Here is a 27806-nt window from a genome sequence, read left to right as displayed (position 1 = left end):
AATGTCTTTTAAAACTTAATCCGTGTTCACATGCGTTAGAGACGTAAAAAATAATAGTGACCGGAGAAATAGTGGCGCGTGCGCAGATTTCGCACACTGGCTCGTGTGTTGCTAGTAGCAACAGACTACAAATATTAAAAACAAGGTGCAAGAAAGTCTTACGTTCCAGACCAGTCATGAGTTCGCCACTATCAATGCTAAAGAAAACGAGGCGCATGCCGCTTCAATTGGATGAGAATCCTCGACGGTAAGCTAAGCAGTAATAAGACTACACATCCTGTTTAAAATATTTACTTAGCATTACGTTCAAGAGACTTCCGGGGACTGTATCACGTGACGTCGCGGCGCTTAACTGGCTTTACCATGAACTTTCTACATAATCATTAAAAAATATAGTTATGCTGTTGACACTGTAATTTGGGGTCAAAACCTACGCTAAAATGCGGACTACAAATTTAAAGTGTTTCTGTCACAGGATCAAAAGCGAGAATCTGACAACAGGTAAAATGCCACAGATCATACACAACATGCTCATATAAAATGTATCAGATCTTTATCATCTCCTTTTCCCCCTTTAATTTAGAATCGCAAATCCTGGATGACCCTAGTCCTATAGCCAGTCCCACTCAACCAACTAGTGACAACGTTATGAAGTTTGAAGTATCTAAGAAAGGTAAATGAACATGTACAAGAACCGGATTTGCAAAAATTGCAATGCTTCTTTTGATAATCCAAATTTTTGTCAGTGGGAATGAATGTTAATGTAGTGAATTCAAAACCTATTTCAGTTAAAATCACAGCAGGATAATATACTAATGACAACAAATGTATGAACAAATCTTATTTGATGAAGTTTACATATACAGTATGGAAAACCCTTTAGAGGACTTCCTAATATGAAAAGGTCACCACCCCTTCTTATACTGGTAAAACTCAGGTGCTGTGCCAAATGACTTTGAGCTGATGTCTTCCATGATGCAGCGACTGACCCTGCTTGAGAGGAAAGTCACAAGCCAAAAGGAGGAAGTGGCGCGCAAGGTGAACAGTCGTTTGACACCATAAAGGACAAAAATACTCACTCACAACAAAATCTGTATCTTCTTTGGAAGGAAAATGCCATTTTGAGTTTGAAAAAGAAACTGAAAGCTCAGCAAGACTCAGGTATGAACTCATAATTTTTATAATAATTCTTGTGCGCTCACTGAATTTGTGGGCGATATGTGATTATAGAGCGCAGCCTTGTTGAGAGTTGCAATCATCTTGAAAGAAGATGTGAACAGCTACAGCACCAAGTGGATGACATGGAGGTGCGTTTTATCGAAACCTTTCCAAGTGATTCATTCAGTAACTAGTTTGTTCTTGTCCGCAGAGCTTCCTGAATGACTATGGTTTGATCTGGGTGGGAGACAGAAAGTTCAGTAGTACAACAGAGCAACCAAACACCTCCATCACGGGTACAAGCCATTTCCTTTTGAACTAAAATGGCTACCAAAATCCAGACTATACATTTCGACCTCTTTGCAGGCACTTCTGTGGTCCACAATTTCCATATGGACTTTGACCTCGTTATACAGACGATTAAGGAGCTGAATGTCCTCGCAGGGGAATCTTTTGTACAATCCACACCCACAGGGGCACAGTTGGCACGAAAGGATCCAGTGCAACTGAAACTTTACAGTAATGGCATTGTCATGTTCAACGAACCTTTCCGCTCCTACCAGGAGAACAGCACCCAGGTTAGCTTGCTAAAACCACATAGTGTTATAACACTTGAGATTGGTCCGTATCGAGCAGCAGTATTTCGCAGACTTCATTTCACCAAGGCACATATTTTACATGAGGGCAATTCCGCAGCAAACTACAAACTAAAACCAACCCTCTTTTTTTGCAAATCTTATCTTCCCCAACAAGAGAAATATGAGGATGATTTTTGACACCATAAGTAATTTTACTGTTGTATTCTATTGCATTTTCTTTATTTCACTACATTGCTGTTGTTAAATGGTAATTTTTCACTGTATTGTGAAGCAATTTGCTGGCTCTGAGATGTGCTGTATATATTTTTACTGTAATAATGATGATCTTGTTTCAATTTACACAAAAATACTTATTCTGTGTGAAATTTATACCTGATTGATTTCGCACATTGGAAATCACGACTTCATCCCGATAAACTGGTTAATTAATTGTTAATTAGTTGTGATATCTGTCATTGAAGGGATACATTTTGGATGTTTGGTTCTCCTTGCAGCAATGTATGCAGGATCTGATGGAGGGCTATTTCCCATCTGAGCTTCAAGGTAGATTTCCAGATGGTGTGCCTTTTGAGGTTTGTCCCCATCACTCTGCATCACTCCAAATTAACACATAAATGCAAAACTCCTTTATATTTTGTCCAATAAGGTCCATGATAAACGAGATGAGGAATTTGTCCTCATAGAACCATGTAATAAATTTCCTGGCAGAGGACATGCTGTGCGGGAGAAAAAGGAGGAATCATCAATCAGAGTCATCTCACAGTTTCCCGGTTGGTCCTGCTTTCATCTAGTGTCAAATAGTATGAAATATGTTACTATCCTATCATGTGTTTCATTTGGTTCACAGCCAAGACATTAGGCACAAATCAATTCCTGAACAAGTGGCCAAAAGAGGTGATGGACATGGGTCGAGTGAATGACAGCAGGGACTCTTTGCGGAGAGCCTTACAGGTTTGAAAGACCTCTTATCTCATGACATTGTGTCCATGGGACGAAACTTGGATAATTTGTAAAAAAAACTGTGAAATAATGCCTAATTCAATTTTCCACTTTTAATTTTTGTTCTTTTTTGTTCTTTTTAGCCGAAAAAGCCAGCGTGTAAACATAGTGTAACACAAGTGTAAACATAATCTAGCGTTAAAATGTAAACGTAAAAGGAGACAAACTGTCTTTGTGTTATTTGTATTTTACTATCCTTTTCCTCAAACGTAAAACAAAAATATCACCACCACATATGTTTATTTTAAACAAATAAAAACGTAAAGCTTATAGAACACTCTTTTACCATAGATAATGGTCGATGAAAATAAGTGGCAACTGCAGAACACATGAGTTAGCCTTGTTTGTGATCAGTACGAACGGCAACTGTCAATCTATCACAATCAAAGCGATTAATTTGCATCTATTAAGAAGCATTTGAAAAGTAAATCCACTGCTCTCTCCAAAGCAAATGGAGCACTTGAGTGCTGCAAGCTAAGTCCTTTCTTTAGCACCCTTAATTAGTGATTGAAGATGATTTCAGTACAACGTTGTTGATTCGCAACTCCTGGAGTAACAGTCGGTGTATTAAGTTAGTCATTCCTGTGACGTGCTTCCAGGAAGACTTCAAAATAAAAACATCCCAAGGCATTCTTGTCGTTATATTATTGGTATTGTACGGTCTATCTTGAAGTTCTCACCACCTTTGGTAGCGTTTTACTGTCATGCAGCTCATTAACAAGCAGGTGCGTTTTCCTATGGGGCCCATGTCAAAAATAACAGCCAAAAAAAATCAGTCTCGTGCTGTGCAAGGTTGAGATATATTGTGGTGTTCAAATCTCGGAAGATCTCGTCGTATGAGATCCTGTCCTATCCCTAATAAATGTGCACTTGATTTGAATGCAAACTTTAAAGTAATGTTTTGCTGTGGATGGTATCCTAAAGAATGAAGGGCGCATACACGGCCCTCCTGACTGAGATGTTATGTCGTCGTGGCCACCCCACTGAAAATTTTCCGGCTATGCCTCTCCATGGGCTTTTGTCCATGTAGTTGAACACTCCTTTTATCGTACTGATCACAAGGAAGTTCCTTATTCCAGCTGATTTTTTTCTTAGGGCTCATTTGACAGACACAACAGCTGTTCAGCGATTGTTGTCGATACACCAGCACTGCAAGCAATGAAGAACAGGTACTCACAAGATTATGGGTATTTCTTGAGACAAATTTAATTGTATGTGAAATGGGACAAAATCATGTTAAAAAAAAAAAGAAAAACATCTGTCCTTTAACAAGATATATGGAATGGCATTAATTTGCCATGTAACAAAAAATCAAATGTATTTATTTATTTATTTTACTTAGACCTGCCTGCATTTTTTTTCCAATATGAGAGCTGACAAAAAGGAAATGTTACTGGTTTTATGTTGTAATTTTTAGAATGTACACTCAATTTAAACTTTAGTGAGGTGATCGACTTACCTGATGACCCAGCGGTAACAATCACACCAAAAAGTGTGCGGTGTCCAAAGAGTGCCAGTAAAATAAATCATATCTTCTCATTTGTACAAGCACGCACACTGTCACCTCTGACCGGCCTTCATCAGCACGCAACATCATCACACTTAAAGTCAAGTCAGAAGATGGTGTCCAAACTTATATGCTGAAAATGTGCCTTTCCGAGACTGTAGGCCACCTGAGGCAGCACCTGGACACGCATAGGTGAGTTTACATATTTATGTTGGAATTATTATTCCAGCTCATGTTTGCCTCTATTGATTCCTTTACAGGGGTCATAAAGTGGCTGGCTATGATATCATTAGTGCATACCCCCGGTGTCACTTCCAGGATGACTGCCAAACGCTTGGGTCATGTGGCCTCACGACCAATGTTACTCTTCTTCTACGAGGAAGGAAAAACAAATAAATCCTCCATCTATAGATAAGATGACGACCATATTTTTGATTTTTAGTTTAGTTTATTTGGCTCTAATTATTGAAAGAATGACAGACGTACACACTTCACACTTTAAATTAAGTTGATTGTATGTATTTATAAATTATGAATGAGCACACAGAATAACCTTTTACTAATGTACCAATTTAGGTGAAACGTACACGTGGGTTTTATAAATAAAACCGAAACTAAATTAAAAAAGTGAACCTCTTTTTTTCTTTTTAATATCATCAGACTAAATCATTTCATGACCGCGGAAAAATTAAAATACAGTGTTCGAAAATTATAAATTAAAATAAAAAATTAATTAAAATAAATAAATTAAAATACTTTTACGCGTTTACGCGTCGAATGCGCGCTTCCGTTTGCTAATGACGTACTCGGCCCCTTGTCTCATTGGCTCAAAACCCGGAAGATTCTAAGACTAGCAGTCCTTTATCTAACCTGTAATAATAAGTAACCATTACAGTTCGTTTGTGCGACTGTCGCAGTTAGGGGATAAAACGCAACCTTGGAACAACTGGCAAAAGTCTGGCTTCCGGACAACCATGGACGAAGTTACAGGAGCTCAGCTCATTGCTGAGTCTTTAATGAATCAGGTCAGTTAAAAACACAATTACTGTACATTTGCGTACTAAAGGTCATTCAAATATGTTAACGACTGTGGATTTGCCCTCCCACAGTTGGAAAAATGTTATTTGAAGTTTGTTTATTTTTAACTCGAGCAATTAATGTCAAGCACACGTTTTTGTTTTGCTTGGGTATGTGTGTCAAAGTTCACTTCTGTGCTGTGAGTTTCTGCAGAAGTCGTAGACTATAATCTTCTGCTATTTATTCAAAACATTAGAAAGAAAAACATATATACAGAGTGGAGTCGCTCCACGCTCGAAGTGTATGAACCAAAAGCCATTGATCAACTGTAATGGAAACGTTAACGTGACTCTAATTAGAAAAGGCAGTCATGAAAATGGAAGAATGCTCAATTTTACTGAAATTTTTTTCAATTGTTTTGTACTTTTTCATGGTTAACATACTTTTAGTTATTCAATCACCCTATCCTTTGGCGTATGCAAGCACACGTCCACAAAAGGTCAAAGAAAATGATTTTGCAGTGGATTTGCTGTTCCTACTTTTGAATGCTGGTTAGACAATTGAACCAATTTTTAATGAAACTACAAACTGCACTTCTGAAAGGAAAGAAAAGTAGATGTTTTAAGCGAAGAATTCCCTCCCTACAGAAAGTGGAATACATGTTTGGGATTGTCGGTGTTCCTGTTATCGAAGTAGCCATGGCTGCTCAGGCTGCAGGGATCAAATACATTGGCATGCGCAATGAACAGGCGGTAAGATGCACTGTAGAAATTATGTAATCGCTTGGGTTTCCTGTTTGACCCATCTTTCATACATTAGGCTTGTTATGCTGCATCCGCCATTGGTTACCTCACTGGCAGGTAAGACATCTTGATTCCCAATATCAACACAACTAACTGGTGGGTCGGTTTGATTCTGGAAGGTTCTCTCCACCCAGACCAGGTGCCTGCCTAGTGGTGTCTGGACCTGGACTCATTCATGCTTTGGGCGGAATGGCCAACTCAAACATGAACTGCTGGTATGAATAGCTGTCTATTAATAATCTAAACAGGGAAACTGGATGAAACCATGCTGTAAAATGACTTTGTTTACTAATCTCAAATAAGAATAACTCAACATTGTGAATGAACATTCTGAAATGCATTTTGCATTCTCACATGCAGGCCGGTGGTTGTCGTTGGAGGTTCTTCAGATAGAAGCCAAGAGACAGCAGGGGCCTTTCAGGAGTTTCCGCAGGTATTAATGATGAGCCTCAAGGTGTTTTCTGCTGCTGGAATTCTGCTTTTCTTTTAGGTGGAAGCATGTCGTCTGTATAGCAAATTCTCTGCAAGGCCAAGCAGTCTGGAAGCCATCCCTTCCGTTATTGAGAAGGTAACACAACATCATGATAATGGATATTCCTTTATTTGAACATCTTGAATGACAAGCCAAGATTTTTTTTACATTATTATTATGTTCTATGCACCCCTATTAGCAATAGCATTGTGATTGATTTTGTGTTTTCGGAATACATTATGATCGCAGCAGGAAAATCCACCTGCTTTTATTTATCTCATGGGGCAGTCATTTTGGCTCCAGCAGTCGACTGAAAATGACATCGCAGTTGCGCAGAGCTCAGGAAACAACCAATCATGGCTCAGCTTGCAATTGTCACGTGATCAAATTCAGAAATCAAGTGAGCTGTGATTGCTCATTACCTTAGCAAGTGTGATGTCATTTTCAGTTGAAACCAAGTGGCAAAATGGCCACCTTGTGAGATGGATAAAAAAAAAAAAAAACAGGTGGATTTTGTTATTTCACTCATTCATCCATTGACAGCTGTAGATGTCAAGGCTCAATTTTTACTGTTCTGGCTGTGAATGAGTTTATTATTGTACTCAAAATTCACTATACGTTGCTGGCATATATCAAAGAATAAAAATACATTACAGACTTGCAGTAAATAACCTAAAGTGCCATACTGCCATAGATCTTTTAACTCATAACTACTACAGATGGCTTTAGTTGTCAAAGATCCAATTTTGTTGGGTGAATGAATTCATTAACATGCTACAACTGCAATATTGATCAGAATGCTGCTGTTGAGACTATTCAGGGCAAATAAAACAATGATTTTTTTTTATATACTTGACTTCCCCTTTAAGTTTATATTTAATGATGAATGAGAACACTGTTTAGATGTTTTTTAATAGTGCAGTTTTCTCCCACTATTCGCTGGGATGGGCAGCAGAAAGCCTGCGACACTTGTGAGGATAAGTGGGTCCAGAAAATGGAAGGATTAGGAACTGAGCCCTGGAGCGAATAGCAAAAAATCTTCATGTAATTGATGACCAACTGAACACATTTACAATTACTGGACCTGGAAATCCCACAATCTGTGATGAAGCACTGCTTTTGCCTAAATGAAGGTCCTCAACATTTTAATACTTCCTTGGCCCTTAGATGTCACAAGGTGGTGACAAAGCACTGATTTTGTCTAAATGAAGCTCTCAGCTCACTTCACCATAGTTTTTATGCACAAACTGGCATTTGAGCACAACAACAGCAAACAGGTGAGTTTTTTGTTTTGTTTTGAGCAAATAACAAGGGCAGGTTTCTAAACATGTCTGAATAGGTGAATGTCAAATACTGATTGCTCTTTCTTTTCATTTTACACAGGCTGTTCGTACAAGCATTTATGGGCGCCCAGGTGCTTGTTATGTAGACATTGCAGGAGATATGGTGAATGCCAAAGTGGATCGAAGCAAAGTTCGGTTAGTCAAATTGCTCCTGTCTGTTATTTCATGGTGAACATAGCATTTCCACATGCAAAAAAAATGCATTGCTCCTGCAGATTTGTTCACTGCTGTCCACCTCCTCCCATTTGCCTGTCTGACAATGGTGCTATTTCGGAGGCTATCACTGTCCTGAAATCAGCTAAAAGGCCTTTGGCCATTATTGGCAAAGGTAACATAAAGTAAAAAACTATTTGCTATATGTATTTAATATGAGATCCTCCATTTTTTGGTTGTGGCCCACAGGTGCCGCCTACGGTCGAGCAGAATCCGCCCTGAGGGACTTTGTGGAATTAAGCCAACTGCCGTTCCTTCCTACCCCTATGGGAAAGGGAGTTCTGCCTGATGATCACCCCAAATGCGTGGCAGCTGCACGCTCAAGGTAAATGGAATAAGTACCTTTCAGAGCAGTTGCCTAAATACTGTGGTGATGAGCTATCTCGAGCCATGAAGTAAAATATACACTGTGTTTTCAATCATAATCCCAACAGATGCCAATGTCTAGAGTGGTTGGAAGTAATAGAATAAAAACATGCTCACTTGTCATGTAAAAGAGCCTCTTGGAAGAGACACATTATAATACGTTGGGGGCTGTAACAGTTAATTCAACTTAGTTACAGTTCACACAAGATCGCCAGGGTTTGACATTTCATTTTATGGTCTGCCTACAGATGATTACTTTTGCAACATTAGGTAGGGTCACAATTTCAACCTAAAAGGGTGGCTCAATCTGCCTCCTATCAACAATCCAGACCCAATAGCGTTCACTTGTGTTATGTGAGATACACAGAATAATTGGCATAGTTTGGATCTCTTAGTAGCAATTGATCATGGTTTAAACACTCGAGCGTAATTAAATATTGTTAAATTGATACTCTCTTCATGGCCACAATGCACCATGTCTTCTCAGTCAGAGTAAGTCACCATGCCCTCCCATGGTTGATTGATGGAATGTGCTGGAATTAAGAATGTGTCATTAGCTAAGGTGTGTAATGCAGTTGTCTATAAGTATGACATTGGAGTAGGGTTGAGCAATTTTTTCAGCACCTTGTTTGAATCCTTCCTGCAAATAATCAAGGCATTTCTATAGAGGGGTTTGCCTAGATCTAGTAAGACATTTAGCTACTAAGATCTAGAAATATTTGCAATTTGTTGAACACAATTACAGTATGAACTGGAAATTACAAGTGTATGCTAAATGTAAATAAATGATTGCATTTTGTTTGTTATCATCTTCCTCTCAACTCAATTCAAACCGGTTTGAATGAAGAGCTCTTCTCCAGACAGACGTTGTGCTTCTTCTTGGAGCCAGACTCAATTGGATCCTCCATTTTGGTCTGCCACCCAGATTTGACCCAAACGTCAAGATCATCCAGGTTGGTAATTACCAACATAATTACGTGTGGTTTTTGGCTATTTTTTTTTTTTAACTGTACGTTATTGCACTGTATTTTGAAAACAGAATGCTTGGTTTTGAAATAATCCTCATTTATTTACAAGGTGTTGGATGTTTATTTGTCACACACAAAAGTGCTTTAATGGGTGTATGTATGTTTACTGTTGCTACACTGTTTTCTATGCACAGGTTGACCTTTGTCCTGAGGAGATGGGAAACAATGTGAGGCCCGCTATAGCTCTTCTGGGTGACATCAATGCTGTCGTCAGTCAGGTACATAATGCTCAAACTCAGATTCACTGATATCAAAAACCCAAAGCACAGCTTGTATGCTTTTGTCACGTATTGTCTGTCTCCTTCAGTTGCGGGATTATCTTATTAAAGACGGCTGGAAGTATCCTTCTGACACAGAATGGTGGAGCACCTTAAAAGAGAAAATGGCCAGTAATGCAAAAATATCAAATGTAAGTTTTGCCTTTTTTGATTGTCGTATGTTTGATCCAAAACAAGCTAGACAAAAAAGCTGATCTTTATCATTTATCTTCAAGTGAAAATGTTCAGGCTGATCCCGTCAATTGATTTAACTCTTTGTTTTAAGTACAGTCATCAAAATTGCAGTGTTTTAGGGTTTAAAAAAAAGCTTGGTCTCCATTTAACCTAACAACCATGTTTTTGAAAGTAGCTGAAATTTGAATTCAGAAACCCTCATTTTTTCCATTTTTTTTTTTCTTCAAGAATGTTTTACTTAGCAAGGTTTTTGTACTTCCTCTGATTCTCCACAGGCACTTGCTTTTCAGTCAACAATACCAATGAACTACTACACAGTGTTTCACCATATCTCACAGCTGCTACCACATGACTGCATCATTGTCAGCGAGGGTGCCAATACCATGGACATTGGACGCACTATGCTGAATAACTACTTACCTCGACACAGGCAAGCAATACTTCCTCTAAAGGGATGCTTTGTTGTGGAATTAGAATTCTCTTAATTGGCCACTTATGATAAAACATGCAATGTTTTTCTTCTCAGTGGAAATTAAACTAGTAGCTATGACAAAAATGACACCATAACAAATTGTACTGTACATTTAGTTTATTTTCTGTTTTTATTCTGCAGTTACATAAGTAACAGTGCACATTAATTGTTAACCCAGTCTTATTAAGTTTGTTGTGGTTACTTCTGATGACCTTTAGATTGGATGCTGGCACTTCTGGAACAATGGGGGTGGGCCCAGGTTTTGCCATAGCTGCAGCTGTTCTCGAGAGAAGTGAGAACAAGGGGCGAAGGATTGTCTGCGTAGAAGGCGACAGTGCCTTTGGCTTTTCCGGCATGGAAGTTGAAACCATGTGCAGGCAGGCGGATTTACACGCTTTCTGAGGCTATAGATTTTCTCTGGCAATCATATGTAACACCCTTTTTTTTCCCCCCAACAGGTACAGCCTACCTATAGTTGTGATTGTTGTGAATAACAATGGTATATACAGCGGAGTGGACCCTGAAACGTGGAACGAAATGGCAAAAATGGGAGATCTGACCAGCATGTGAGGAAAAAAAAATATTGAAATGGTGTCAAAATCAATGTTTTAATACTCACTCCTGCCTGTATCCTTAAATGATCAGAGCGCCCCCTGTGACCCTCCTGCCCGAGGCGCGGTATGATGAGGTGATGACTGCTTTTGGGGGGCGAGGCTTCCTGGTGAGGACAGTGGAGGAGCTACTTAAAGCTTTGCAGATAAGCCTGAGCGACTGGGAAAAACCAAGTCTTCTCAACGTGCTCATCGACCCTTCCTCAGACAGAAAGCAACAGGTACACAACCTCTAGTAATAGGTGAACAGCCAGGATCTAGGTTCTTAATAGGCGCCTTCATAAATACAACACATTATGAAAATCTAGGCTTTCTGAACTCGTACAAATAGTTTCATAATTAAGTTCTAAACTGCTATTCCTCATATGTCCTTTAGGAGGAAGTATTGCACTTTGCTTGGTCCATCTCCCTACCTAATCACTGACCACTCGAATACTGTACCTTTAGGCTGCTAGTTGTCTGCTTATGCTGATACTGTGACACTCCAAGCCCTCACAGTTTGACATTTAATTTTGTTTAACCTTAGATTGAATGAAGTTGCATTCTGATGTCATGTACAGTATTATGAGCAGCTGTGGTTTTTAATCCAGTAATTTCAAACCAAGCGGCTCGGTGGAAGAGTGGTAAGCACATCTGCCTCACAGTTCAGAGTCCCGAGTTCAAATCCAGCTCACTTTGACCTTACTGAGTGGAGTTTTCTTGTTCTCCCCGAGCCTGCGTGGGTTCTTTCGGGGCACTCTGGCTTCCTCCCACATTCCAAAAACATACAAGGGTTAGGGCATTATATTGTGTCAGGCAGAGCAATTAAAGGCTTATCTACTAGATCAGAAGTGTCAAACGCATTTTTTGTTGTGAACCACCTCTTAGTTATCATTTTTTTCAGAGAGCTGTTATGGCTTTGAACCCAACCTAATGTTTCTTGTCCTCAGAAAATATTTACACAACAAATAAAGGAATAAGTAGTTGTTAAACCAGGACCAGTTCAAAGTTTTAAAATATATCATTACATTCTTTTTTTAAAAGGAATTGGTGACAAAAACGCTTCTAATACCTCATGAATATAGTCATTCACTGCCAGGCATTTTAGCAAACGTTGACATTTTCAATGCCCCCATGATAGCGTGTTCATGAATTATAAATATGAAAGCGCTGACTGTCTCCTTTCTGCATTTTTCTGTTATTTTATAATCAGCAATAGAATAAGGGTAGGTTTAGAAAATTCAGCCGTTTATCCCAATGGACTCTCATCATAAGTGCTACTTCATTGGTGAAGTTATAATGATGTAGTAAGAGGTAACTGCACACAAGGAGCTGATTGGCTGGCAATTAATTGGTGGAACAATTGGCCAAGTAACAGGAAAAACTATAAACATGGACTGTAACTGTCAAGCGAGTTGGAATTAAAATCAGCGGCATGCGGCTTGGTGATTATTAAAGACCAATAAGCAGCTCAGTGTTTATTTGTCCCTGAGCACTAATCCTTCCACTCCACAGGTGCGCTGAGGGCCTGCTCCTTTCCACTCACAATCCCTCCACCTCACATCAACTTGACCCCTCTATTTCTGGTCCCTTATAATTAGAAAGCGGGGCCCTCTGTGTTTATGTTGAATGTATCCACGCAACCCACTGCGCATGGTGGCATAGATACATTCAGGTGATGGAAGGTTCCATTGAGGCATTAAGCTCCATGGTTGTGACCTCCTTTTATGTTTGCTGATGAATGCCTGGCTGTCAGTCTTTTAGTCTAAATACCAGCCAATAAAAATACTTAAAAGTTTCATCACAAACTTATATATTTTTTTCCTTTATTTCCAGGACTTCCCTTGGCTGACTCGTTCCAACTTGTAAAAGGAAAGTGAATCCTTTTCTGTTATTGTAATCACTCGTCACTTCAAAACTTGATTTTTTTTCCTAATGACTGAAGTTTTTTCTTTTGGAGGAGGGTTGGGTGTGATGTTTAATGACTGTCAAGCAACATCTGCCAACTTTTGTTTACGTATTCTAAATTTACCCATAGCAGTTGGCCGAAACATGCTCATTTTTTTAATTTCTACAAATGCTGTTTTTTAATTATGTAAAACAATTTAGAGCCCTTTGTTGCCTTGTGATGCCTTCATTTAAAATGAAATGCTATTCATTTAAATGTAATGTCATCAATGCATAAGCAACATCCCTAACATATGCAGTGCTCAACTAAAATTGTAAACTGCCTGTCATAAACATGATAAGATTCTTGGGTTGTGTCAAACCTTGTCTCTTCAGATACAATAACGATATTGCAGTATAGTGTGCTATCCTATACCAATATTGATCGAATATTCGATCAGCACTAATGATACATGTTTTTTTTTTAAATATTCAGTATGAAATGCTTGAAGATATTTGATCAAGTGATACTATTCAAACAAAGATCAATTATCAAAAATCAATTTTCATCCTTTTCTACCCAAATTGGAGACTGCTGCTGGGGCTTACATTAAAGTTTCTTGACCCTACTTTCTGGGTTCTTCGGCATAAAACAACCCCAGAAATGGGTTGTTTTGTTCTATAGAATCTCAAAGATTGCCTTGTTTTGTATAAAGCAACCCAGAAATTTTGCTCAGATTGACCCGAATATCGGGCCGGTCCTTCTTTGCCTCATATTTGGGATCATTTAAACCCAAATGTTTTAACAGAGTAAACTTCCAAACAATAAAAAAAACTATTTTGTTTGTAAATAATTATCATCGCATACAGACCGTTTTCTGTTCATTTGTAAAGTAATGTATGTTTGTAATTTTAGTTTAATAAGAAATTCAAAATAATTGGCAAAAAACAACTATTAATGATAATTGTGGTGCCTTGTATTAACAGAAAAAGTGGATAACGTAAAGATGTACAGTACATTAATTATAATGCAAATAAATGCATATATTGTACTTGCTGCCTGTGTTTACATTATTTTGCGCATTGTAAATTTTTTTTCCTTTTGCCACTGTCTTGTGGCAAAATGTGGGCTTTTCTAGCCTTTAAAATAAAAAAAATAAAAAAAAAGTATTTTTCAATCAATTATATGATTGGGCCCGATTTCTCATCATGTAATCAAGATCTGGACATCTCTTCTTGTTTTTTTTTTTTTTTGGGGGGGGGGGGGGGGGGCTCTTCTAATGCATTAATTCTTCCACTCATGCTCGATACTTCAGTAAACATGGCATGTTTTTATATTAAAATAGAATGTATTGCCAGAATTATTTACTGCACTAACATTCCCCTAAAGAGCCCCAGTGGAAAAGCAGACAATTTATTTCATAGGACAGTCCGGGCAATAAAATCCAACGTGGCCTGGAGTAAATGCATACAACAATTGCTCAGGGGCCGGCTAAGAAAAGAAATACAGCAATCAAAATAGCCTCAAAGCCAGCAAGATAAAATGTGAAAGTATGTGCTAATGCACGTAAGATCTTGTAGTAGGGCAAACTGTGGACGAGAGTGTTCAAACCCCCCTGTGTGAGGGGAGTGGAAACAACAAAGGCACCCCCTGCAGTAGTAGAGATCTAATATTGGCACCCATAAGCAGCTGGCAGACCGCCTCCTGTAATTTTAGCGCACACGGATGCGGAGGAAAGGTTTAATGGGCATTGGTGGACATGCCCCCCTCGCGAGGGCGTAAAGACGGCAGAGTGGAGAGGAGAGGGAGGATGGGGAGGTGATACGCAGACGGGAAGGCAGAGAGGAAGAGAGGGCTGCTTTTGCTTCACGCACAAAGTCGGGCAACTATGAGCAGCAGCATGACTCCACTAGCACATGGATTCTATCTGACGCTGTGCTTTTACTATGGCCTGGCCCACTCATCTTTCCAGGACAGCTTCAGTTCATTCCCAGCAGGTGAGCCCATTGTCATTGTACGCTCGTCTGTTTGTTGTGCAAACATGCATGCGCAGGTGTGACCAGGGAGCATCAGCAGGAATTCATTCACACACTTTTTTGGGGAGGGGTATCATCCCTTGCTTTGTATTTTTACCAATTGGTTCGAATGATATGGCAAGGGCCATGTGATTAACTAAATTCCGTAAGTGTTAATATAGTTTGTCGGTGTCAATCACAATAGATCATTAATATGTTTGTAAATTTAGTTTATATAAATGTTTCGGATCTTATTTTATGTGCATGTGACTGTGTACCTAATTAAGTGGTCTTGTAAATTACTCTTGTTGTCATGTTGTGGTTGCCCATGAGGTGGACTGGAAATGCCGCTATTAATAGCCAATGCAGCGGTACCTCATGTCTGCACGAGGAACTGTTGGACGGGTGTCACCATTTGATAGTTTGCACCTGTTTCCCGCATGCTAACTGTTTGTGCTTGCCCCTCTTTGGGATTCCTCAATGCTCGCCGCCAGATGTTAGCCATGCATGCTCCCCAGAGTGTCAAAACAGAATTGGAGACATCTTCTTAACGTCTTCCTCCTTGCTTGTCTTTACACCTTGCACAGTGCTCACTCCTCAGGAGCAGCAGAGGAGGTTGAACCCATGCTGTTTAGTGAGTCCACCTCCACCCCCCCTCTTCCCTCCACCCCCTTCGCTTTGGCGCCGCCACATTCATGTGAGTCCAAGTCATGTGACCGCCATCCTTTTGTGGCATATCCGACGTGTGTCAATGTTGTCGCGTCCTTGGATGATGTCCAACCGGTGTCACACACTCGCTTTCTTTTAGCCTCCATGTAACAAGAGATGGATAGAGACATAGATACATGCATACATATAGTACACTAGATAGAAGATGTTGCTGTACGTTTTGAATTATTATCATTCAACGAGCATCAGACTTGATTATTTCGTTGATTTTTTTTTTTCATCAGGATGGTGATTCAAAATTACCTTCTGAAGGTAAAGGTTCTTCCTGTGCCCGTGGCCCCCCTGGACCCATTGGCCCCCCTGGACCTCAGGTGAGTGCTTGCAAAATGTCAAATTTTAGTTTTTTTATGACCAGACATACAAGTAAGACGTATTTACCAGGACTTTGAAGTAGGTGCCAGGCCCTCATGGATTTTTTGAGTCCAATGCCGATTTTTGGCAGAAACAACAACAACAAAAAAATACAGATTAATCAGACAATCACTTAAAAAAAAAAAAAATCGAATAAAATAGCATTTGTTTCCTCCCAATGCATTTCAATAGGTGTCAGTCATATGCAGAGTTTCACTATTCAAAGGTTGGCCTGGTTTATATTCCCCCATAAATATCAGGGATCAACATAAAATATATTGTTCAAAAACTTTCGTTCCCGGTTCTCAGAATGCATTGTGCGGTACAATTAATGAAATTATAAGGGCATCAAATCTTGTCATATGTGTTTATATTACTAATGGTAAATTGACTTACACTTATACAGTGTTCCCTCGCTACTTGCCGCTTCATCTATCGCCTTCAGTGCTTCACATTTTGTTTTTAGTTTTTGTTTTTCCATTAGAAAAAAAGCCCTATTGCGGAGATGGGCTGTATTAGTTCCTTCCATACTTAACAGACAAATAAACTGTAAATGCATATGCCAAGGGCATTCTTTGGATGTTGACCTACTGCAGTACACATTTAATTAAATTTTAAATGAATAACCTTATACAATAACCGTACTTTTATCCCTTCTCATCTCCATCCCTTGCCTATCGTCGGGGAACACGGAGAGCAGGAGTCGCCCTTGGAGTAACGGCCCTCAAACGTCAAACTTGAATGGAGCCAGTAGATGACCAAACATGATGATAAGCAGAGTTTACACTTAAAATTCCAAATTATTACAAAAGGTAACTCGCGTGTGATCACACACAAAGAACGCCTTAAGTATTTCCCTCAACAACAACAAAAAAGTACTGTCCTCAACTGACTGGACAGGCAATCTGTCAATCAGCTCACAGGTACGCTTACAAGACACGTGATTGGCTCCCGGCGCAACATCGACCAGGAGGTGTCATCCACTCCTTCCCTCATTGGTTGATACCTGCAGATCCACACCCTATATTCTCAAGGATTAAAGATGAATCCATTGTAAATATATCTTGTAGGGTTTTGTGCTTGTGTTGTCGTCGCCTGCTAAAGTTTTGGCAAGTAAGATGCGTTCACTTCTACAACGGCGCGATCGGCCCTTTCGAACTGTGCTATCTACAAAGATAACAAAAGAAAAAACTCCACCCATGAGCACTGTCGGACTTTACCTGCAGGGCCACATGTGTCCGAGTGATAGTTAACGAATGTTCTTTTTCCACACACTTGACTATTTAGGAGATGTTTCCAAATCATGCTAAATGTGATTTAAAGAAAAAAAAAAAAGGCTGCGGACATAACAGGTGACATTTTACTGAGGTCTCCAATTTGAGAATCCCTGCAGAGGAGACAGGGACTCTCTCATGCATGGAACACAGCAGCCCATTAACGCTCTGCATTTAGCTGCAGACATAAATAGCCTTTTTCCACTGGCGGCCCACAGCACACCTCATGTCTTTTTTTTGAAACTCGATGAAGAGTTGTCTGCCTGGAAAGGCGCACTGGCTTGTGTACATTCCGGGGATTACCAATCGAAGGGCGTGGCCATGAGACCACATGGGTGATGGAAGCTTTTTTGACATTCAATCGGATTTTTATCCTAAATCTCTTGACATGATTTATTCATTATTAAATGTTTTGCTGCGGTCGACCACCCTGGGCTGCCTCAGCAGCATCAAGGCTGCAGCGGGCACTTTTTCAATCAATAGTTGCCACTCAACCCTTAATTAAAACTGCAGCTCGCATTTCCACGTGCAGACTTTTTACACTTTCACAAGGGAGAGCGGGGACAGGAATATTTAGATATAATGCCTAAATAATAAATACTTCCACTGCTTTGGGAGTAATTTGAGGACTACATGCACACTTCGAAGGCAATTTCTTGAAATGTGTAAGACATGCTAATGTTGTAAACTGACTTTCAAATCATATTAAACCTTCTTTAATGTCTATTTAAAAAGTAAAGCTATTTACTTTACTATTTCATTATTTATTCTTTATGTTGTTCGCAGCAGGGCTTGGCCCCTCTGGTTTGCGGATAGAGAGGGATTATTTTTTTATCCATTTTTGACATTTTGTTTGTATTTCTTGTTTTACAGGGTCCACCAGGATTACCAGGTATTGGAGGACCCAAGGGAGAAAAGGTAAGGAATTTTTTCTCAATAACATCAGTGCCACTCAAGATCTATGATCACATGTGCTCATTTTTTTGTGAGCTCAATTTGTCTTGGCCTGCAGCCCAAGATGCTGACAGATGCTAGTTTGGAAATGCATTAACGGCGTCTGTCCTTGTCCCTCCTTCACATCCTGTTGTCAGGGAGAAATCGGAAGACCTGGACAAAAGGTGAGCGTCTCCATTAATCACCAGTTATTCTGCGCTAAATGGATTTGCACAAAAATGAGATTCAATGTCAGTGGCTGCTTTGGGTGCAAGCGCAACCTTGACAGGGGACTGCACACATGCAACAGACGATCGCAAAAGATGCTGAGCTCACGTACGGGGGGCGTTACCCCTCAAAGTCGACCACTCAAAGGCATTTGAGACCGCGTGCGTCCCTGTAACACGACACCAAGCGGGAGGGCACGTGCGTGACCACCACCGGTAGAGTAAAATTCCCACCGATCGCGTTCGGTGGGCCATTGGGAGAGATTCAGTGGCGGATGGTCTGAGCGAGCAGTATTTGCAGCACTGCAGTGCAATTTAGCTTAGTGCTCAGAGCCAGGTCATAAATCATTTTATTTCCCACAAGCACCGGCTCCTGTTCTATACACAGGCTATCATTTAATTAAATAGGGCAAAGTGACAGCGCTCGTTAAAGTCAGTCCTCCCCTGCGTGTGCTCCTGCACATGGCGGATAAATACTGTTGCAAGCAGACTGACAGCCTTTGCAGCAAGTACTTATTAGCACTGAAATTTTATTTTACTTGTATTTCATCTTACAGGTTGAATTATTAGCTTCCACACCCCATAAATGTCCCAATTTATTAGCAGAACAGGCTTGATAAGGTGTTTGTCTGTTAAACATCCTGTCCTCCATCAGGGTCGGACTGGTCCCCCTGGACTTCCCGGAAAGCAGGGACCAGTTGGATGGCCGGGACCAAGTGGGCCCAAAGTGAGTAAGTCAGATCTCTTTATGTAGATACTTTATGTTGATGGCAATGCTCAGGAATAAATTCAAGATATTTTTCCAAGCAGCGTTCCACAATTATGTTTAGTGTCTATATGTGCCCTGCGATTGGTTGGCTACCAATCCAAGGTGGACGCTGTACTGTAGGAAATGGATACATGGGATTTTTGCGATGGAAGAAATTAGGAATTTTTGTAGAATGATGCTGCCCAGAGGAGTATTGAATGATATTGGATTGTATTTCTTTAAACCACTAAATTTCCAAAACTGCATTCATACAGCCTCAGTTGCTTAAAAACTCAATTTAGCCAACTTCTTAACATCCAACTACAGTATTTTGATATTGTACTCTATTTATTTAAATCTAGTCTTTTTTTTTTTTTAACTTTTTTTTCAATGGGCAGGGAGAGAAAGGGGATCCAGGTCTAATGGGTTTACCCGGCGGGAGAGGACCAATTGGACCCAGGGTATGCGGTATATATTTTACCAATTCCATCTCATCTACTTTTTCTCAATATGCATGTAATAATATCTGTATTTCAGGGTTTACCTGGGTATAAAGGTGAAAAGGTATGTGAGCCCTTCCTTTGCAATGATTGATTAGGAGTTTTGTTCAAATTAGAATTTAAAAGAGTATGTTTACTTCAACAGGGTTCAAGAGGGGAACATGGTGAGAGTGGTTCCAAAGGCGACAAAGTGGGTATATAATCAGGATTTTCAATGCAAACTTTGATACATTTGGACACATTTGAAGCATAGAGCTTGATGTTGTACAATCCTATTTCTTCAGGGGGCAATGGGATTCCCTGGAATGCTGGGACAGAAAGTGAGATGAATATTTTTGGTATAACTTTTTATTATTATTATGAACTGTTTTGTAATGTTTTTTGGTTTGTCTTTGTACAGGGTGAAATGGGTCCAAAAGGAGAACCTGGCATTTCAGGAAACAGAGGACCCACTGGTCGACCAGGCAAAAGAGGCAAACAGGTGACGTAACTCTATTTGGGAAATTATTTGTGTGTAGGATTTTTTAATAGATCGGTGGACTTATTCAACAATGTAATCAGTAATAGAAGATTAAATAAACATGTTTCCAAATAAAAAAATGTAGCAGTAATAATGAAAACCTTTCATTAAGGAAACTGCCTACTAGGAAATTCGACATAATTTGTGAGAAGTGCAATAGTGCAGGTTGGCGAGTCATTTTAATTGACATCAAATAAACTGTGTTCTGAATACCACGCAGTCGTCAATGTTTTGTGACATATTGATGTCGAAACAACAGTAATAATACAGGATTATCACACGTTTTAACAGGTTATACGAAACACAATGACAGCCTATCGGTTTCCACTCCAGGGTGTGATTGATTTTTGTTGTCTAACCCCCAACAACTCAAGCACACGATACCCAATGCACAAAAACGGATCTAATCAGAAAGCACATTTAGAGATGACAATTACAACTGAGATGAGCTAATGATTTGCTTTCATTCTTGGTTATGACTGCTATGAATTGAACATGCAAGTATGCTAGCGAACTAGAAGTACCGTGAAGTATGTTGTGCATTTTTGGCTCGTGTTGCAGGGAGTGAAAGGAGACTCGGGCAGCGGCGGTCCAAGGGGACCCGCGGGTCCACAGGGATCCCCCGGGGTCCCCGGTCCTCCTGGTCCTCCTGTCACAGGTGACGACTTTGACCTCAACTGCTTTTGCATATCGATGCAAAGTGACACATTGCTCGGTCAGTGACGGCCTCGCGTCTGGCTTTGGCGTGCTCTGCGCTGTGGCACTGGGTGCAGCCAAGCGCCGTGTCAGCAGAAGGCAGCAAAGACTGGTGTAAGCGTTTGTCTTATTTAGTGAGGAGAAATCTAATCTCCTGAGGTGAGGCAAAAATGCTTGCGTCATGACGTCATGTGGCTGCAATGGGCACGGAGGCTTCGGTTACATTTCTTGCTCGCATTCTGTATTAGTTCACAAACGGACTAATCCGTATCTCTTCCGTCATTGTATGCAGGACTTCACTTGATTGGAAGCAAAGGTGCTCGCGGACCACCTGGGCAGCCTGGACAGTGTAGCTGCAGCTCTCTCAGTGGGTCTCTATTAGAAGATTATCACTCCAGAGGAAAGCCTCAAAATCTCAAAGTACCTGCGGTGAGGACAATAATCCTTTTGCACAGAGGAAATTTGATGTTTTCTACAGGAGTATGGCTGTTATGATCGAATCTTTTTCAATTATCCTGTGTTTTTTTTCCATCAAATAATCATGTAACCGTTTTTAAAAACTTTTTTTCAATAATTCACTATGGTTGAGTGTAATTTGAAGCGAATGGATATATACTGTACATTTTTTGTTATTTTCGAGCCATTCATTTTTAGACAACAACGTTTTGGGCACAAAATTCGCAATCGCTATTAGCATTAGCACATAAGCCATTTAAAGTCTACAAACATCCATCCATCCATTTTCAAGAGCTTCTTATCCTCACAAAACTCACAGGCTTGCCGGGCCTATCCCAATTGTCTGCCAGTTGCACAAGCATACCAACACTCATAAATAAAATGTTGCCATAGGATCGTTTAATGCATAGTTTACTAAGCATTACACGATCTTACTTGCTTTACCCTTGAGGGGGAAAAAAAAAAAAAAAATATATATATATATATATATATATATATATATATATATATAATATATGTGTGTGTGTGTGTGTGTGCGTGTTACATATGTAATACATGCACACTGTTTCACATAGTCTCCCCACGTGTCATTTCCATTCAGATCTTTGTGGTGAGCAACGAGGAGGAGCTGGAGCGTCTTCAGACAGAAAATGCTTTTGCATTCCGCAAAGATCAGAGGTCTCTCTATTTCAAAGACACCAACGGCTGGTTTCCAATTCAGGTATTGCTCCAGTCTAAAATATCCTCCATGGTCAATCTTAAATAATGTTCATCTTTTCCCTTTCTCTCTTAAACTCTGGAAAGACTTTCCCATTCCAGATGACAGCGTTCCAGTCTATGGAGAACCCGCCTGATGATGACGGTTACTGCGGCGATGGCATCGTGCAGCGCGAAGGTGGCGAGGAATGTGACGACCAGAACAAAGTAGTCACAGACGCCTGCGTCAGTAAGTCTTTAACATACTGATGTCTGTGGACATTTATTTGTCTGTATAGATCTCTGCAAGTGTTTCCATATTTTATGATCGCTACTCCCAACATTCCCAGGGAATCACGATGTTTCATCAATGGTGAGCTATTTTTAGAACAAGGTCCTGAGCTATTCATGTGGTTCGTTGGGGTTACCCTGTGCCTTCGGGCAACAGGTTGAACACGATTCAAACAAAGACAAGTAAAATTTAGCAACAAAAAAAGCTTACGTCACTAAAGATTTGGGTGGAATGATTTTGAAAGCATTCTAATTTTGTGTGTACGCCTTTTTCCCCGCAATATTTTGATTACAATTTATTATGAGGCTATTTATTTCAAGCTCTTTTTACCATTTATTGTTTTAAGTAACACACTCTTATTTGTATTACATAAAATAATATCAAATTTATTTTACATAAATTATTGGTCTTATTTTAGGCTTAGGTGAAATAAAGGCAAATGAACCATTAATTAATATGAATTATGACTTCTATCTATTTAAATTAGAGCTGTTAACTTGTGAAACACTTGCAGTCGCAAGAAGAAACAAAGGGTACTCTAGTACTTTTTGCCATGACTGTAGATAGAACAAAGAAACATTATTTGCAGTAAATACATTCAGCGTCGAATTAAATGATAATGGAAAATTGGTCTGGGAAGAGAAGTAGATCTGCATTTTGATGTTGCTGTCATCTTCCTACAGAGTGTAAACATGCCATCTGCGGCGATGGATATCGCCACGAGGGCACTGAGGAATGTGACGGCAAAGACTTTGGCTACCAGACATGCCATTCATATCTGCCCGGGTAAGCCTGGCTCCCTGCTCCATACCAGAACCGGGATCACCAAAACCCTTCCTTGACCGCGTAGACTTATGTACCTGTCCTTTATTATTTCCAGATCTTACGGTCACCTGAAGTGCACGTCGTACTGTGCTATCGATTCCACAAACTGCAAGTACTTCACCTGAGTGGAAAGCTGGACGTTTCTTCCGCATCCTTTTACGTGGGACACAAACTGGGAATTTACTTTTCATGCCAAACAAAAGAACAAAGACCGGGAAGAAGCAGCAGATGAACTGAAGTGAAGCATACAATGTAGATAACTCCCGTGTACTGCTGTCTCATTGAATCCCTCGTAGTGTTGCTATTTAAACGGAGGGGAAACTTTTCACCCACGTCGGAAACGGCAAGACGGCTGTGTCTTGAGCCCGGCCTCCTCATCACGCCTCAATGGACGCAAATCGGTCTCTGAGGGCAACGGGCACCAGCCAGATGTGCTGAGAGACTTTGCCGGGGGCATCATAATCTTTACCCAGTTACTACCGCAAGAAACACACACACACACACACACACACACACACACAAAAAGAGAGTGAGTGGGAGCTCCAGAACCGGGCCGAGGCCTCAGGTATTGCGCCAGCGCGGCAGCATTTGCATGAGGCTGGCCATCATCAAGCATGTATCACTTGACCTCTTAGCGGTTGCCACTTTGTACTCTTAACCTCACATTAACAAAAGCAGGGATGGAAGTCCAAACAATATGTTCCAACGCTATTCCAACGAGACTGTTAACACAGCGCACCGGCGACATCGGCGGTGCTGCTTCTCTACTAGACACACACATTTGGTCACATGTCCAAAAACAACTCTCAGGAACAAGCAGGTCACGTAAACTCTCACAAGCATCTACTTTGGTTGTTAGAGGCACACAGGAAACTCAACATTGACCCCCTCCCCAAGTCCAGTGATCCCCTTTCATTGCTACACCTACAGACCCATAAGCAATAAGTAAAAATCTGTGCTATGGATGGAAATATCGATCCAAAACATTTGGATCTTTACATAATCAGGATTTCAATCACTGTCACAGTCATCCATCAACGAGTTTAAAACTTAACCGACCACGATCCCATCACAAGATGGGTTAATATGTTTGTTTTGATAACTTTATTTACTGCATATTCTTGTATACTCTGTACAGAGTATCAACAAAAATATGTATATAATTTTTATAAAGTGTCAGGTAAAACATCTCGGGACAGAAATAATGACATTTACTACATTGTAATTGTTTGCAACATTGACTGAATACTGCAAATAAGGAACTGATGCAACAGCAAACAATCACTTGTAGAACTTTAGAATATCAATAGTCACACAAGTGTAACTAAAAGGTATAATGTTGCCTGTAAAATGCGTGACAATTTATGATATTAGAGCGGTACACCAATCTTACATATAATAGCAAACGCCACCACCAAAATGACCCTTGAAAAAATATATATGAATGTCTGGACTGGATTAAGATCAGAGCAGTCAAAGATGAAGTATTAATTCTGGAGATTCATTTTGACAATTATCAAAGTCTATGACATCGTAAGAGACAAGATAAAAAAATGATGGCTCGGATTTGGTATATTTGTTCAACAGTTATATTCTACAGCAAAGGAATCGTATTACAAGAGTCTTGTACAGTCAGTATTTGCCATTAATTCCAAGATTTCACCTGAGTAAATGTATGTTACAAACATTTGTAGAAAATAGTTGTTGAAAAATGCAATTAATAGGGGAAAATTTACATTAAAAAAAATTGCATATATAATAACAAGGCATGTTTTACTGTAGAAAAATGGCCTAAAATTTCAGAAAATTATTAGCTTTTCTCAATGTACTCACAAACCGATTACAGTCATTCGGTATAAAATCCAAAATCCGTTTGGATTAATACGAAGCTAAAAACAAGTTAACTGTACTTTCCTCCATGCAATAGAACATTTCATGGTTCTGTCTGACACGTGTTAAAAAAATGAAATTGGATCATTTTACACAGCACACCTGATGATCTGTCATGGCACAGTAATAAGAATTCAACTAGAAGAAATCATATTTGCAATTAATTACAAGAATATCTCATATTTGTTCAAACTGTCAGTCTAACTTAACAATAGCACATTATTAAAATGATCGGAGAAACAAAAAGAATCATCGCCATCCTTTGCCTCTATTTTACTGGCAAGATCTCACCACTCTTGGAAAACAACCAATCAGAGATGTAGCGCTCAAAAGCAAACTCATCTTTGATGATAAAACTGCACCAAAAATCATGTATTTTTACTGTTAGATATCATCAAATATAAGGTGCTTTTCAAGGGTAACAGCTTTGGGCGAGATCATGGGGGTGTCTGATTGGATGTTTTTCTTCGGGCGCGGTGGTTTTTTGAGTGTGTGTGTGTGTGTCAAATGAGTGGCGCCGAATGGGGCCAGAGTGGTGGGATGTTTTTTCTAAACATCATTTTAGTCATGTACTACTGTCAGTTTGAACAAGTATATTTCAATAATGTGATTTTTTTTTTTAAAGCATACTTCCCCTATAGGCTTTTAAATAGCCCTCCCATATGTTGCAATCACACGGAATCTTATTTGAAATACACTTTTCTACACACATTATTAAAGTAAGAAAACCCCGCGATATTACGGGGATTACTGTACTATACTCCTCGATGTGAAGGCTTGAAACTGTTATGTCCTTAAACTCAGCGCACAGGCGAGGCTGGAATAGGCCGTAGCTGCTAAAATAGGCGATGAAGCTGTTTTATGGTCCTTACTGTATTTACTCTATTACCTCGTTATCCAGTCTTTGTGTCTTACAGTCACGCGTGTAGACGTGTAGGCCAGCGGAAAAGCAAAGATTTAGTCCACATAAGCTTTCTCTGTCCATAAGCTACAGTTGCCGAAGGAGACCTCGCCTCACTCCTTGGAAAGCATACAAACATGACTGTTACAATGTAGTGTCCGCATACGCACGTGCTCATGTCATCATTATGGGATTTTCTCTTTATGTAACTCATCAGTGTAGCGGGTGTCTTAAGAAACATACAGCAGAGTACAGAAGTCATATTAGGTTCAAATACACCGTGCTGAATGTTGTCGCCTTGTGGCTTGTGAGCTTTTGACCCGTGCTGTATCCCATACTGTAATGTGCACAACACAACGCATGTGGTAACTTCTCGGCTTGATATGATGTGTAGTATGCGCTCCGACGGGGGTAGTGAACAATTGTTATGTGTTGTTACTCTGATATGATTTATACGGATGTTCAGAAAATACAATAAAAGCGAGAATTCAAAAATGTGTCGAGCTGTTTTCTGTCTTGCGCTTTTAAAGAAACCCTATCAGTGCAAAGGCCGTGTGTATTAAAATACATATCTTGTTCTCAATTTTTGTGTGTGTTCTGTGATGTATGGGAATTACATCTATGAGGATGAGTACCCAAATTTAACACGTTCAACTACTTGCCTTTGATGGCTGTTGTTGACTGGAAAAACACTTCTTTTTTTTAAATTAAGAGCAAATGAATGGGAACATGAAGCAACTCATATGCTCCAGTCCCTTTTGTTTATTGAGGATTACTAGTCACCGGTCCCTACAAATATATACAAGGTGATTGAAAAATAACTTCAAAATGTCTTCATATGTTTTAATAGTTTTCTCTTCTTCCGTGTGTTCCATGATGTATGGGAATTACATCTATGAGGATGGGTGATGTCGAACACTACTTCTCAAATGGGACTACATGAGGACATATCAAGAAGTACCGCGTTTTCCGCAATATAAGGCGCACTGGATTATAAGGCGCACCCTCAATTGATGACATATTTTAAAACTTTTTCCATATATAAAGCGCACCGAATTATGAGGCGCACCCTCAATTAATGACATATTTTAAAACTTTTTCATTCACAATATAGTAATACTCAAAGTAATAATAACTCAAATAATCTATACTCTCAATAACATAATAACTCAGGGTCAATACGACCAACCTTGTTCAACTGTAAACACACAAAAGAAACAGGTAAAGCTTACTTTATCAGTTCATTCCCCATCTACAGATCCCAATCTCAATATTGATCCATATACAAGGTGCACCTGATTATAAGGCGCAACATCAGCTTTATTTTTCAAAGGCTTTTAGGTGTGCCTTATAGTGCAGAAAATACGATACGTGACATTTACAAAGATTTCTGCAGTTATCAGCAAGTCTAATTTAATGATTATCAAATGTGTTTGATGGACATTTTTGACAAGAACGTTACATTTTCTCTCAAATTAAGAGCAAAATTAAATTAAATGAATGTTTTGGGTTTGAGTTGAAATATTACTCAAAAGCTCATATCACTTTGTGAAAGTCAAGTTCCAAACCATTCCTTGTGAAAAAAAAAAAAAAAAAAGTGAAAACATATAGGAAACACGCCCTTGTCTTCAGAAACCGGAACTCCTTAAAGACAAGGACATGAATTTGACATTTTCGAGTTATTATTTGTACGCACCGCAGTCAGAGCCAAACAGTAAAAGCTCTTCTGAAGCACGCTCATCAGTTGAGGTTTCGACGCTGTCAGCATCCTCTTGCCAGCTTGCTGTGGTGAACTCAAGAAGAAACAGCCCGAGTCAGACATGACAGTTGCGTCTTGAAGCGACCG

The 27806-nt window shown here is 39.7% G+C and overlaps 3 protein-coding genes across 5 annotated transcripts; all 3 read left to right on the top strand.

Annotated features, from left to right (window-relative positions):
• Positions 1-16: 16 nt before the first annotated feature.
• On the top strand, positions 17-4890 carry LOC148425456 (UBX domain-containing protein 11-like). Its single transcript, XM_088411745.1, has 14 exons — positions 17-247; positions 476-501; positions 584-673; positions 938-1038; positions 1110-1161; positions 1231-1307; positions 1370-1454; positions 1525-1736; positions 2252-2329; positions 2404-2527; positions 2605-2708; positions 3852-3925; positions 4306-4455; positions 4524-4890. The coding sequence occupies exons 1-14, from the start codon at positions 177-179 to the stop codon at positions 4657-4659; spliced, it is 1380 nt and encodes a 459-aa protein (XP_088267871.1). The 5' UTR covers positions 17-176; the 3' UTR covers positions 4660-4890.
• A 219-nt stretch (positions 4891-5109) lies between these two features.
• On the top strand, positions 5110-13958 carry LOC148425455 (2-hydroxyacyl-CoA lyase 1-like). 2 transcript variants are annotated; one of them, XM_088411742.1, is made up of 17 exons: positions 5110-5288; positions 5928-6032; positions 6100-6140; positions 6218-6298; positions 6444-6516; positions 6574-6651; positions 7939-8033; positions 8114-8226; positions 8301-8436; positions 9325-9430; positions 9640-9723; positions 9813-9914; positions 10233-10387; positions 10648-10806; positions 10888-10995; positions 11075-11261; positions 12856-13958. In XM_088411742.1, exons 1-17 carry the CDS (start codon positions 5238-5240, stop codon positions 12886-12888), a joined length of 1707 nt encoding a protein of 568 aa, XP_088267868.1. In that variant the 5' UTR covers positions 5110-5237; the 3' UTR covers positions 12889-13958. The 2 variants fall into 2 exon arrangements, with proteins under 2 accessions (XP_088267868.1, XP_088267869.1); XM_088411743.1 differs by having other exon boundaries at positions 5237-5288; positions 6223-6298.
• Positions 13959-14729: 771 nt separating this feature from the next.
• Positions 14730-26455, top strand: LOC148425454 (uncharacterized). 2 transcript variants are annotated; one of them, XM_088411775.1, is made up of 17 exons: positions 14730-14904; positions 15510-15619; positions 15876-15962; positions 18150-18194; positions 18368-18394; positions 19092-19163; positions 19583-19645; positions 19722-19748; positions 19830-19874; positions 19969-20004; positions 20085-20165; positions 20766-20862; positions 21193-21329; positions 21958-22077; positions 22176-22302; positions 23028-23130; positions 23225-26455. In XM_088411775.1, exons 1-17 carry the CDS (start codon positions 14796-14798, stop codon positions 23292-23294), a joined length of 1356 nt encoding a protein of 451 aa, XP_088267901.1. In that variant the 5' UTR covers positions 14730-14795; the 3' UTR covers positions 23295-26455. The 2 variants fall into 2 exon arrangements, with proteins under 2 accessions (XP_088267901.1, XP_088267900.1); XM_088411774.1 differs by having other exon boundaries at positions 22161-22302.
• Positions 26456-27806: the final 1351 nt, after the last annotated feature.

Source organism: Hippichthys cyanospilos, chromosome 3, assembly GCF_059441005.1.
Source record: "Hippichthys cyanospilos isolate Australia breed blue-spotted pipefish chromosome 3, RoL_Hcya_1.0, whole genome shotgun sequence".
NCBI lineage: Eukaryota > Metazoa > Chordata > Actinopteri > Syngnathiformes > Syngnathidae > Hippichthys > Hippichthys cyanospilos.
This window is presented reverse-complemented; position numbering and strand designations above follow the sequence as displayed.